Raw genomic sequence first — 13,031 nt, forward strand, 5'->3', positions numbered from 1 at the left:
CGTGTGGCCTCAGAGGCAGTGATCATTCCTCTCTCTCTCTCTCTTCAATGGGACTTTTGGGAGTGGGCGAATCGGACTCCCGAGTCTGAACACACTAATGCATCCACTGGGCTTCAGCGAGTCCATCGCCGGTTACTTTCATCTAATAAATTAATTCATAAATAATAAAAAAAAAAAAAAATGAACTGTAAATTCAAAGCATTTGTGACAAGGAGCTGGCAGTGGAGTTCGGCCATGATTTGCACGTTCTCGTTACTTACTGCACCGCCCTGCCAGCGCTTTTCTGACAGTAAAAGAAAACGCTATATGGACACTCGGCTTGTGCCGCCTTTTAGTGATTGCTGTCGGATCAATCGCAAGTCAATCCGTAAATCATATTTCAGAACTAGACCCAGAACTGTGCAGATGTGTCCGGTCATTTAACAGCATTGTTGCGCTATCCCCACCTATTTTGTTCATTTGGGACAGCTGTTCAGCCTACAGCTTATTGCTCAGCAAAGATCTCAATGTGATTCATTGTGTTTGATTGAAGAAAAGTAGCCTAAAGGCTGTAATGCAAGTAAAAAGAGGTTTTCACAATAAAGACGGCGGATGTTTGCGGGACTCCCCCTGCGCATAGAAGCAATCGGTGGTTGTTGACGGTTGGAAACATTTTAGCTCTTCACCCGACCTTAGCATCCACACACTTGACACTTTAATGTGAACTGTATCCACGAAAGATTTAAGAATAACCTCGGGGAAGAAGGAGATCTCTTGACTATTTGTGGTCTCAGGGCTCAACTGAAAAACTTACAGTACTGCTGAGAACAGACCAGCATGGACAAGAGACATTATATTATTATTGTTTGTGAGATATAAACCATGATCTTCTAACATCCCCCCAGATTTTGGTTTAAAACAATTGACCAACGAATTAATAAGTTGAAACCGGCAGATCCAATCAGGAAGCAATCAGTCAATTCATTTAATGGTTTGTTCTGCTCAGTATAGACACGTTAAACACCAGTATTCCTGAAGTAGGAAGAGTAATCACTTGTTATCAAAACATATTTCATAGTTTTTCCGAATAAAAATACAGATAATTCAATGATTTCTGGCATCTGCGCTCTTTAGATCTGTGTCAAGACGGCTTTCTCGCCACATTTTAACTCACAGCTGCTCTACTTGAGCACAGTAATGAGCTCATGCCAAATGCTAAAATTATCCGGCTTCACACACAGGACAATAATTCGCATTCACACATACAGCGTTTTTCTTTCTAATGTATTATGCATGTATGCTCCGTCTTTGGCCATGAGCAACCCTAGAAGCCTCTCGCTCACCCAAATAAACAGGCCGACCCACAAACACAATGAATTACTCATGATTCATTAGCAATTAATGGCCCTCGTTCTGTGCTTTCATTTCCAATTAGGAGTGCTGAGGGGACTAAATATGTCTGTTGTGAGTGAGAGAACGAGCTTCCAGTCACGCTCCGTTCCTCCGTCTCGTAAATGCCTGTTTATTGTTTACTCCATCACCATCGCTGGCATCGGCGTGTGTTTGTGGAGATTTCTGCTCATATATGTACATGTATATGTATGTATTTACATTTCTTTCTCTTTTTTTCCCCCAGAAACTAAATGCGTAGCCTGACAGCTGTGCATTTTTTGAATACATTTAATTGAGAAAAGGCTTCATAAACCCGAGGGTTACTATGAACTTCTGAGCTCATGTGTGTCTTCCTGTGTCCCAGGGCAACATCGCTCCCTCGGCCCGAGTATTTCCAAAGTGCGGAGCTTGAAGTTGGACAGCAGTATCTGGAGCAATGAGCTGGTGGAGGTACGTACTGATTTCTCTTATGAGTGGGAGCTAATTAAGTTCTCACTTGATATGAAAGTCAGTGTCTTCAAATTAACTGCATCTGCTTCGCTTCAAATACACAGTGAAGACCTGAAAAACAAATCGACATGTTGACTCTACGGTGATTTAGGGCTTGGCAGATGTTTATTTCCAACCCTACTAATAGGTCTACAAATGATTCTCACCTGTAATTGTCCTCTTTCCGTTTTGCTTGACCCCTCAGCTCTTCCTGGAGGTGGGGAACAAGAATGCTAACAGCTTCTGGGCGGCTAATCTTCCCCTGGAGGAGGAAGTCCACAGCGAGGCTTCGGTGGAGCAGCGCGCCTCGTTCATCCGCAGGAAGTACAGGGAGAGGAAGTACCGGAGGGTGCTGGAGGGCTTTCAGGACCTGGAGGAGCTCAACCAGGTACAATCCTAATAACGTCACATCAAATAAGATGTGGTACAAGTAGTAGCAATGGTACACTAGATCTACAACTTCCAAACTCCCTCACCGCCTTGGCAAGATATCCTCTACTTTAAAGCCGGGGTTTGTGTCTCATGGACTTTAAGACTTGTCTTATAAACATGTGTCTCGGGCGATCAGACTTGCTAAATACAAGTGTAAACAACCGCCAAGACTCAAACCACTTGCCGAGGTGGTCTGGGACTCGTTTGGCATCATAACTTTTGTAGTGTAAGCACTAATGCGTCATGATGTATCATCAAAGCCACGGCTTCCCTTTTGTCCTCCTTTTTCTCGTCTCCAGCTCTCAAATTCCATAAGCGGGCTTTGTCCATAAAGTATGACAATACTGATAAAACCCATAGATGTGTATCTGTAGTGCTTTGATTTCCTCTTCTTTTCATTTTTTCGGCAGACTAGACACAGAAAGTGCATCGCTTCCTCCCGCCAGTTAAAAACATTTAGCATTTGGTCTTTGCAAACGGAAATGATGCACTTGTTTATTTCCTTACAGAGAGGTGGGAAGTGAGATCCGATCACAAGGCATCGCTCGAGACAAGTAAAACATCAAGAACTACCTCTGTTCTAGACATTCTAAGCATTTTTTAAACCTCTAGTTACTTCAATATTTTTCTGTTAGGGTTGGAGCAAATTGCAACAGCAGTCCATCAACCTGCAGTGATAAGTGGGCACCTACAGTAGCTCCATCTGTACTTCTAAGAAACGTGGTACATGGCATACTCCATTTGCTAAATCCAACATGTCTGAACATGTCTAGATTTTTCTGACCTTTTGATAATCAGTGAAACAGCGCCATGAGTCAGATCAATTTGTGCGAGCATGTTGACGCCGAGGCCTTCTCTTCTAGTTTGTGGTTTAGGGTTTATTACTGCAGCAAAAAAAAAGAAGAAAAAAAAGAAAAGCGGCTGTTTGTTTTTTTTGGCTTCCCTTAAAAGAGAGGGTCTTAAAAAGCACCAAGCCTCCAAACAGCTAAGTTTCCACCTGCGTCAGCATTTACGCAGATCAGCCCCCATGTATTGTTTTCTTGTGTAGAAAGAGAGGGATGGAGATGTAGCGAGAAAGAGAGAGAGTGAGAGACAGACAGACAGAGAGAGAGAGAGTGAGAGAGAGACAGACAGAGAGAGAGTGAGAGACAGACAGACAGAGAGAGAGTGAGAGAGAGACAGACAGACAGAGAGAGAGTGAGAGAGAGACAGACAGAGAGAGAGAGAGAGGGAGAGATGGAATGAAGGGGGGAGGTAAGGAAGAGATATACCAGCTAGCTAAGTGGAAAAGTGGATTAGGATCCACAACAGAAACGCTTGGGTTGGTTTTATTGCGGCTTTGCTGGCCTTTTTGAGTGTGTATGTGTATTTGGGAGTGTGTGATGTGTACATGCGTGTGAACATGTGTGTGCTGCACCACTAAGGATGTGTGAATTTGCTGTTATAGTGTGAGTTTTTTGCAGGAGATGAAGTGTGACAGCCACAGAGAGTGTGGCTGCCTAAAAGGGTTTGGGCAATGGAGAGATGTGTGTGTGTGTTTGTGTGTTTGTGTGTTTGTGTGTATATGTGTGTGTGTGTGTGTGCATGAGAGCAAGAGAGTGAGAAAGAAAGTCTGCCTTTATAAATGGGCTGAACAGATTTGAATCGGGATCATTGCGTCGTACAACCATTACACAAACCTTGGCTCAACGTGTGTGTGTGTGTGTGTGTGTGTGTGTGTGTGTGTGTGTGTGTGTATGTGTCCTAAAATAATGTTTAAAACAAGTTAATTCTTAAACTAAAAGTAATAAATCCTATGCAACCTATAAAAAAACAAAAGAATACCCAAAAAGTGTTTTAAACATAAACAAGGACACTGAGTCTAATCTCATTGGAAACGTTGTTCCAGTTTTATGTCACACTTACTTACCATTACACAAGTATGAATATGGAAAAAATAAAAGCTATATAAAACCTATTCCTCCGGGAGTCGTCTCTGGAACAAAGACAATAATACGAGCAATTTCCTCACTGACATTCATGCCATTCTGAAAATCATGTGATGGCATTTTAACAAGTTTTATAGGCGCAGGGGTCACGAGACTCGCTCAACACATACAGTCAATTACCGTTTTAAAGTGTCAATTCCAGTAATGAAACGGAATTAAAAGGAAGTGAAGTGATTCATCCCCGACCGCACCAATATGTCTCTTACATAATCTCGAGCCGCGCACGTTTATTCTGTTTTTTTTTCCCGGTTTCTTCATGTCCTGTCTTTATGCCGCTCTCTCTCCGTTCCTTAGTCCCATGTCCCCCATTAGAAGCTCATATCCCAGTGACCTCCACATAGTCTCTGCAGGCCACATGACCTAGAGAGAGAGGGGGGGGGGGGGGGGGGGGGTGGGGGGTGTCAGAGGACCTTCTTATATCATTACACACACAGACACACATAAACCCTCTCGTGGCTGCAGTAATTGCTATGACACGGAAGGTCATTTCCAGAGACGATACAGAATAAGGCCAGGTTGCTTGGGACTATTTCGCCATAATCTGACCCCGTCTCGTGCGCGAGCGCGTGCGCAATGGCGCCTGAGACAAAAAGAAGCAAGTGACTAAACTAATCATATCTTTGTATAAATCCTTTGTTTGCGGTTGCTGTTGTTAAAGATGAACAGAAACGATGCCCATGGATAGCAATAGATGAATCTGTGTGCTTGGAAAGTACTCGCAGGTCCTTTTGTGTAGGATGGCAGGTTATATTGACAGGTGTGTGTGTGTGTGTGTGTGTGTGTGTGTGTGTGTGTGTGTGTGTGTGTGTGTGTGTGTGTGTGTGTGTGTGTGTGTGCGTGTGCATGTATATGCGCAGCCTCACCGCGCTTCACTGTTTCAGACGGATCTTGCTTGTTTCGCGGCACATCGATGCAGCTTACCGACTCGCTCCGGCTCCGATGAAAGGAGAGGTTCTGCCCGTTGAAATCTCGCCATTTGCCACTCGACTCCGTTGTTGATCCACTTTGTCGCGGGTCATCGTGCACAATGTCACATCAATTGACCGGACTGATGGGAAGAGACAGACAGCAGACAGAGAGAGAAACTATTTTCCTCCGTCAGACTCTTTAAATCTCGCTGGGCTTTCACACTGTGTGAAACAGGTGAATGGTTTAAACAAAGCTTGTCTGCACACACTACATATAGAAGTGTGTTTTTTTTATGTTTTGCTCCCTATTAAAGGGGGAATTCAACATTGTGTATTTATAGACGCAAAAGTTTGTTTAACAGCCCCTGGAAGACCATGTGCCAGCCTCAATAGGAGGATGCTGGAGCCAGTGCAGAGATGCCTCAACCAGCAGTTCTTCTAATGCACAGAAATGTTTGCCTCCTAGAGTAACCCATACCCTGTGGCAACAGTTGTATGAGGCCTCATGTGGCTCTTAGAGGAGACGTCTCACAAAATATCTCCACTCAGACTTGACTTTTATTATTTATTAAAATATATATCGCAAGTTCCCTCATTTCACGACGGTGCTTTTTCGAAGTTGAAAATAAGACTTAAGGTCCAAGTTATGATTTTGCCATTTAAGAAACAAAAACTGGAATTACTGGAAATGTTGAGGAAAGGTTAGAGCTGAAACGCATCCATTTTCCTTTGTTGCTGTGCATCATTAAAAAGTGTTACACACTTATTTGTGAGTGCGGACTCATTGGTTCGCCTAATTTGTGATTTTTGGGTCGGCAGCCATCGTACTCGACTGAGCTGAGCAAGCCGCTTCTTCTCCTAAAGCTGGAATTAAGCAGAAGTGTTAATGAGGACGAAAGCACTTACTGTGTTTCTCTATGCAATTTTTCATTTGTAATAGATTGTATGATAATGAACACTTCAACATCGATTTCCCACATCATAATTGTGTCACAATTGCAGTGTGGTGAAAAGTGCACAAATCAGTGTGTTCCTACACATAGTACATCATTTTTTTATTTCCAATACGTGCCATTCTGAACATTTTTTCAACTGATAATTTTGGAAACTGTTAAACTGTGTGCAGTACAGGCCTACTCACACCCCTAATGTGTTTTCTATTTCATTGTCTTGTTTGTCAGTGTCATATTGTACATATCTCCCACACTTGATGTTTTGGAACAGAGTATTCGCTCCGTGAATTCCCTCTTGCCTCAGTGTGCTCTGCTGTTGTTATTTGCTCAACTCATTTCGTTTTATGCCTCTATTCCCACATTTCTCTTCTTCCAATTTGAAACTGTTAGTTTCATTATATTTAATATGGCCCATTTGTCCTGTTCTTATTTGCTGTATTCCTTTTTTTTTTTTTTTTTACAGGGATTAGAGATTTAATGATTCCCACAGGGAATATTAAAGTTTGATCTTATTTTAACTCCTCTTTTGAGATCAGCGGGCGGAACTCGATTCTAAACTTTTATATGGTTTTGTGACGCCGCTTTATAGACTCTTTGTCCTCTATCAACCTGGCACACAACACAGAGCGACAGCGAGCGGCTTCTGCTATACGAGGACGTGAGACCATGCTCACATTTCCGGGGATTTTCACTCGCCCATTGTCTGGGATGTGAAATTTTGAAAAGCTACTTAGAAATGCAATGAGCGGTGACTGCACTTACTCAGTCTTTTATCAGTCAATCACTCTAATAAACGTCAAGTGACAGGCGGACTTGCGTGAATAAGATTCACGGCCAATCAAAATAAGCCCTGGACATCTGAGGTAGAAATATGTCCAAATTAGAAAATACAGTATTATCCTACAAATACGTTTCATGTGTGTGCAGGGACTGTGTGCAGCTGTGGTGTTTCCTGACGTGCTGCAGACCATGGCGCTGGTGTTCAGTGGGGCAGATGTTATGTGCGCCACTGGGGATCCCGCCTCCTCAACCCCGTATCTCTTGGCCCAGCGTGCTGGACAGAGGCTGCAGATGGAGTTCCTGCACCAGAACAAACTCTCTGGTAAGCAACTGTGGTTAACCCACCCCTTTTATCTCACACCCCGCCTATTGCAGTTTCCAATGACGTATGATGTAGCTAGCTAGCTAATGGTATGCTAACTCCTTGATTTGGCTTAAAAACTCTCACTTCTGCTGACAGTTCTCCATCTAATTCCTGTAAACAAAACAGAAAATGGTCTCAAATTTGGCCTTTAACATTTAGAGTAAAATTCTAACTTAAGGTTCACTTGAAATGTTTGCTAACAATATGCTCCGTGGCTTTTGAAGTACTGCTTTCTTACTTCTGTTGGTTATGAGATAGTTAGCTGGTCATGCTAACATTGTTGGTTTAAGTTAGAGCAGACGAAATGCCCTGTTTAATCGACTTCTTGTGGTTTGGCTCTCTGGCATCTAAGTAAATACTATATTTCAACACAACTGTGCATACTTTTTTCATTCACTAAAGAAGAGTTCCAGGTAGAATACAGGAAACTTTCCCATGGCCAGTGTTTGAGCCAGGTGAGATGCTAGACCACAGAAAGTAGCTATGAAACAGAATAACTCATGAATTCTCCTGGACTGACCAGAAAAAGCAGCTGACGCACTCACATAAATCAGTGAGAGGCCTTTAAACTAGGTGTGCGAGTTGGACTTTTACAACCGTCGGCGCCACATATATTCAGCCCATTGTCTTTATACTTTAACAAGCCAATCATGTTTAGAAGTCTTACTCACCGCTGAGCCGCCACGTTTATAAAGGCACAGTGGGAGGTTTTTTTTCTTCTTTTTCCCACTGCCATGAATAGGAAATGAAGGCAGAAAAACCCACAAATTTGAAGCCAGCAAGTTTGAAGTAAAAAAATAAATAAAAAATGTTCTCTCTCTCTCTCCCTCTTGTTCTTTGTCTCTCTCTTTCTCTGCTATTTCCCCCCAACTCTCCTTTGTATTAACCACCTCATGTTTCCCGCCATCGGAGGCCCGTCACAGATGTGCGGCTTCCTCATGACGGGTTCTTTTGTTTGTGCGGTTGCACACGGGGCCGATGATGAGAATGTGTGAGATTAAAGGAGCGAGAGAGGTCATCGGCTTTGGCCGGGGGGGGGGACTTTCTCAGGGACTGTATTTTTACATAATGCATGCGCTGCATCTGTGCACACTCGCCCGCGCAAAGCCTGTTAGGGACTCCTAATTGCTAGCTTGGGTCACCTGGTCGCATGGTGATGGCCATTACTTGGAGGTGTGCTAAAATGCACACACCCAGAGAGACGGACGGACACAAACACACACACTCTCACGCGTGTGGTGTTGTCCGTCGGAAACGTGTAGCATACTTGCAGTCTCTATATGCTCATTATGTGTCTGGAAGTTGTTGTGCTTCATCATTAAAAAAACAGACAAATATGGAGCCAACCGGACTCTTCCTATAGAAATGTCTGTTCAACTAAACAAACCAACTACTGCAAGCAAAACGGACCGAGGTTGGGGGGGGGGGGGGGGGGGTTACCAAGAACCCAAATGCCAGATTCACACTGTTTGTTGGCTGCAATGGAGATCTTGCCTCGGGGTCAACAGTCACTCTGCCATGTAGTCCCGACTTACTGCGCCGACCGCAAGAAAGCAACTCCTTAAAATGTTCACCCGGGGTCAGATGCACCGTTAAAGATGGCGCCTTGTTAATTTTTCATGAGGATGTCCAACCAATGTCGGCGGTACACGTAGTCAAATAAAGCAATTATTTCCTCGCTGTAGGCCATATTGACCGAGAAAGCAGAGTTTTCCCGCTTGCGGAGCTTCTGCAGGTGGTCTCTTAATGTACCAGGTGGTCTCGCGCATGATCTTCTGGCGCCCAGTATGCCTGCGCAACATAAGGAAAATCTGCAATGTGTGAAAACATTGCTCAATATTGCGATGGCGATGTAGCAATAATTACACAAATAACGAAGTGCTGGCTATACATTTCCATACATGTTTTATATACCTAGGCTAAATGTAGTTTCTATAGCAGCAACAGCAAAGTCACGATAGGAACTCAATAATATCTCACTGGAAACAAATCTTAAATGTCAATAAAATAGATGGTAGTCCTGACATCAAAATACAGAGTGAAGTTTGTAAAGCATGAAGAGTCTGCAACTTGATTCAATTAAGTTTAGAAACAAATGCCAATCATTATCATTCTTTTTGGTGGGCAATATTCTGTTCCCTGAAGAAGCCGGAACTTTATATCACTACACACAGTTATGAAGTTCTTTGGCACAGTATAGTATGAGGCTCGATTGAGTATCGACTGACCCAATTTACTACGACGATCGAACGTGTGTGTTTTTTTTTCCCAACACTACTGTATATGTGACTATGTGCACCTTTCTAGCAGTAAGCTGTAAACAAATACAATTTGTGAAACTACAGTGAAAAAACCCCCCGACTATTATGGTGGTGCTGAAAAGATTAAGGCTCCACACAAAACCCTGTCCAAATTCCCTATTTGACATTTTTTCCGACTGCCGGACACATTGTCACATCACACAAAGCTGTGGAAAGTGGCGTCTCCATTGTTTTTGTGCATGCAGCCTCCAGAGTTTGCAGAAAAAAAAAAGACTTGTGAAAATTTAGATTAAACAAAAAAAAAAAATTTGAACTTTTTCAGCGGTTGTGTCTGGCAGAGGCTGGGAACAATTCAATACCCGCATGACGCCATCCCTGCTGTATAGCTTGGTGTTGAAACAGCGAAGATAGAGAGGAGAATAAAAGGAGCAACATAGCAGCCAATATCAAGAACTAAACCGAGCGCGGGGTTGTTTCGGAGACCTAAGCCTCGGGTTACAGTTGAAGTTCGGCACATGCGAGGTGACACGAGGACAGATAAAAGTGTTTCCTTTTGTTTGAAGCGGATGTCTGCTGCCGTGTGTCTAGTATTTCTCTTTTTCATTTGATCTCATAAAGCACACATCCCCAACAAGGGTGCACTTCAGGCCTTCGTTCAACCGCCACATGGTGCTGTAAACCACAAACTATATTGAACGAAATGGCAGCAGACATGGTTCTTCACCAAATTCCCCCCCCCCCCCCCCCCGGGTGGGAGGCTGAGATAAGACGGCGATAAACAATCGCCAGACTGAACATTTCTCAGTCTTCACAACTAAAATCTGAATTGGAGCGCCTCTCGGTGTGAGGAAAACATTGCAGCCGCGTCTCTTCGCAGTGTGAAGCGCGCTCCCAATTTGTACGAATAAAAAAACTCAATAGAGAAACCCTCTATTTCCCCCCGGATGTAGTGTATGAAAACAAAGCTGTCAGCCTGCATCTCCCAGAACCTCGCCACTGTCCCTTCCTTCCACAGCGGCTCATTTGTAGCTCCAGCATCGGGACGTCCTCTGATGGCAGAGCATTGCTACTTCATTAGCTCTCTCTCTCTCTCTCTCTCTCTCTCTCTCTCTCTCTCTCTCTCTCTCTCTCTCTATTTTCCAACCACTCAGGTTGAGAGAATGTAAATAAGCCAGTGGCTTGATGCTGCATCAGTTGTAACAAGGCTCTCTCTCTCTCTCTCTCTCTCTCTCTCTCTCTCTCTCTCTCTCTCTCTCTCTCTCTCTCTCTCTCTCTCTCTCTCTCTCTCTCTCCATACATCTTTATGCATCCACGCGGGCCTCGACGGACCTCGCTGTCCCGCCCACACCTGCTCGCCCCATAGCACCCTGGGATACATGTTCATTTACATATCCCCTATCCCAGATTTCATTAAAATAACGCCAATGGCAGCTCTCTGAGGCAGTGTCTATTCGCACCCCCGAGGGCGAACGCTTCCACCGAGGCGGTTTCTTGTATATCTTTAGGTTCCTTCATCATTTTTCATGTCCACTGTATTTTCCATATGTTACACTCGAGAAGCTCCATAAGCCACATTGGAAACTAATTAAAATAGCTAATATAAGGTTAATTTAAATTATCCTGGGGACTGTTTTAGCTAAATTGTAAAATGAACACACTGCCAACGTCAAACGTGTCTCACGGTAATCTATTTTGGCACAATTCATGTCTAACGGTGCCGTCACCGCCGTCTGTCCTGTCACTTTCCAGTTTGAACACAGTGATGGATATGACACTAGACACCCAAAACTGTGGAGACTGTACTTTGATGGTTGATGCCACTTTTTGAATGCTAATTCACAGTCTAAGTGGTCAAGGAAACCAAACTGTAAGTGGGCAGTTTTTCCCCCGATAATCAGTCTATCCGCGAAGCTTTTGCACCAAATTGGAAGTCGTTCTTGACAAAAGCATCATCTGATGGACCGAAACGCTTCATTTTAAATTCTCTTAACAACAAAATGAGCATTGTAAAAACCCAAAATTGTGTCCTTTTCCAACGTCTTGCCGGCTAATTTAACTCAGTGTGCTGATGGTGTTGCCAGCGCCGCTGTCACGTCCAAGGTTGCGGCGTTAATGGACGACCCCGAGGACGAGTTTGGCCAACGAATAGTTTGCTAACTCCGAAAAGAAGTTTCATTCCTTGGACGTGGCCGCTCTCTGCGCTGGTGCCGCTGGTCCCCGTCGGACTGGAAAGACACGTTGCTAATTGGTTCTTAAATGCTGCAGGTGGGTAACATTAAGAACTGGGCTCCATGCGCCAATTGGCCTCAGTACCAGAACACAGACGCGCAGGATCCATTTACACCAACTACACACCGACCAAGTCCAGTCAGTTGATGTCAAAACATATTGGATTAGTGGTTCACAGCAATGCAGTCATGCTTTGAGTTTTGTAAATGTTGTAATGTGGTAAATGTTTAAAAGGAGACGTATGTTATTTGAAATCTGGAAATTGGACGTACAATTTTCTTTGCGTTATAAGTGACACATCTCACTGTTCACATACAAATAAGAAATAGCGCAGCTTTAAAGCAAGTGTTTAGAATTTCATACTTTGGTGCCTCCCAGAAGAAAGCGGCGCCATACTTGTCACCAAACAAAAACGTGCGCCATTAGAACTATTTCTAAGATTACCGTATAAAAAGAATAAATCCACAAATAGTAGCTTTAAGGCAACAAGACAGTGAGCCCCTGCCAGCTATTACCCTGTAAATCTCTGGATAAGAGCGTCAGCTAATGTCTTAACTGTAAACAGAGCAATGTAAACATGTAAATTGTGTTTTATGGGAGCTCCTCACTCCACCCAAGAGGACGTTCTTACCGTTAAAAAAAACCAAAAAAAAACAGGGCTAAGCCGGCAATGCCTCTCGCTGTTGACATCATCCCGCTTCTTCTTAAATGACACACCACGGATTTGGAGGCAAAAGGAGTTTTATTGTTGCCACCCCAGCATCCCCGACGCCTCGAATCTCTGAAATCTCGCGGCACATTAAAAATTTATCCAGCCGGCTTTCTGTGTGGATAATAAAAAGATGAACATCAACACACACACACACACACACACACACACACACACACACACACACACACAGACACCAACACTAAATCAGAGGCCCCGTTTTATCTCAGGTCTCCATTCCACCCTGCTGTTAGGAGCATCGCACGGCTCTGCCAGTTTGTTGACGTGCATGTTTTTAACTTGTACACAAACTGTACGCTGGGCTATTGGAGGGGTCAGGAGGTCGCAAGCGGCCGGTGAGTGTTATTATTTTTTCTGAGTCTTAATAACGGAGGCGTTTCCTCTGTGTGGATGGTTTTAATTTTCAAGTGTGTGTGTTTGTGTGTGTGTGGCCTCTGGCTCAACAGCTCAATGAACAGTTTAATGCCTGTAACCATGTGAATGACATGTTTCATGTTCTCTTCTGGTCTCTTATCTTTAGCTGACT

The 13,031-nt window shown here is 43.7% G+C and overlaps 1 protein-coding gene across 3 annotated transcripts in view; it reads left to right on the forward strand.

Moving 5' to 3' along the window:
- Positions 1 to 13,031, forward strand: part of arap2 (ArfGAP with RhoGAP domain, ankyrin repeat and PH domain 2) — a 102,212-nt gene that overhangs the window by 46,047 nt on the left and 43,134 nt on the right. For all 3 annotated transcript variants that reach the window (XM_068713346.1, XM_068713345.1, XM_068713344.1), the window contains 3 exons: positions 1,736 to 1,821; positions 2,066 to 2,248; positions 7,069 to 7,243. In XM_068713346.1, the coding sequence (XP_068569447.1) occupies positions 1,736 to 1,821; positions 2,066 to 2,248; positions 7,069 to 7,243 (444 nt within the window). The remainder of the gene's footprint in view (positions 1 to 1,735; positions 1,822 to 2,065; positions 2,249 to 7,068; positions 7,244 to 13,031) is intronic.

This window comes from Cebidichthys violaceus, unplaced genomic scaffold (genome assembly GCF_023349555.1).
Source record: "Cebidichthys violaceus isolate CVI_PGR_0920_01 unplaced genomic scaffold, fCebVio1.0.p SCAF_19, whole genome shotgun sequence".
Taxonomy (NCBI): domain Eukaryota; kingdom Metazoa; phylum Chordata; class Actinopteri; order Perciformes; family Stichaeidae; genus Cebidichthys; species Cebidichthys violaceus.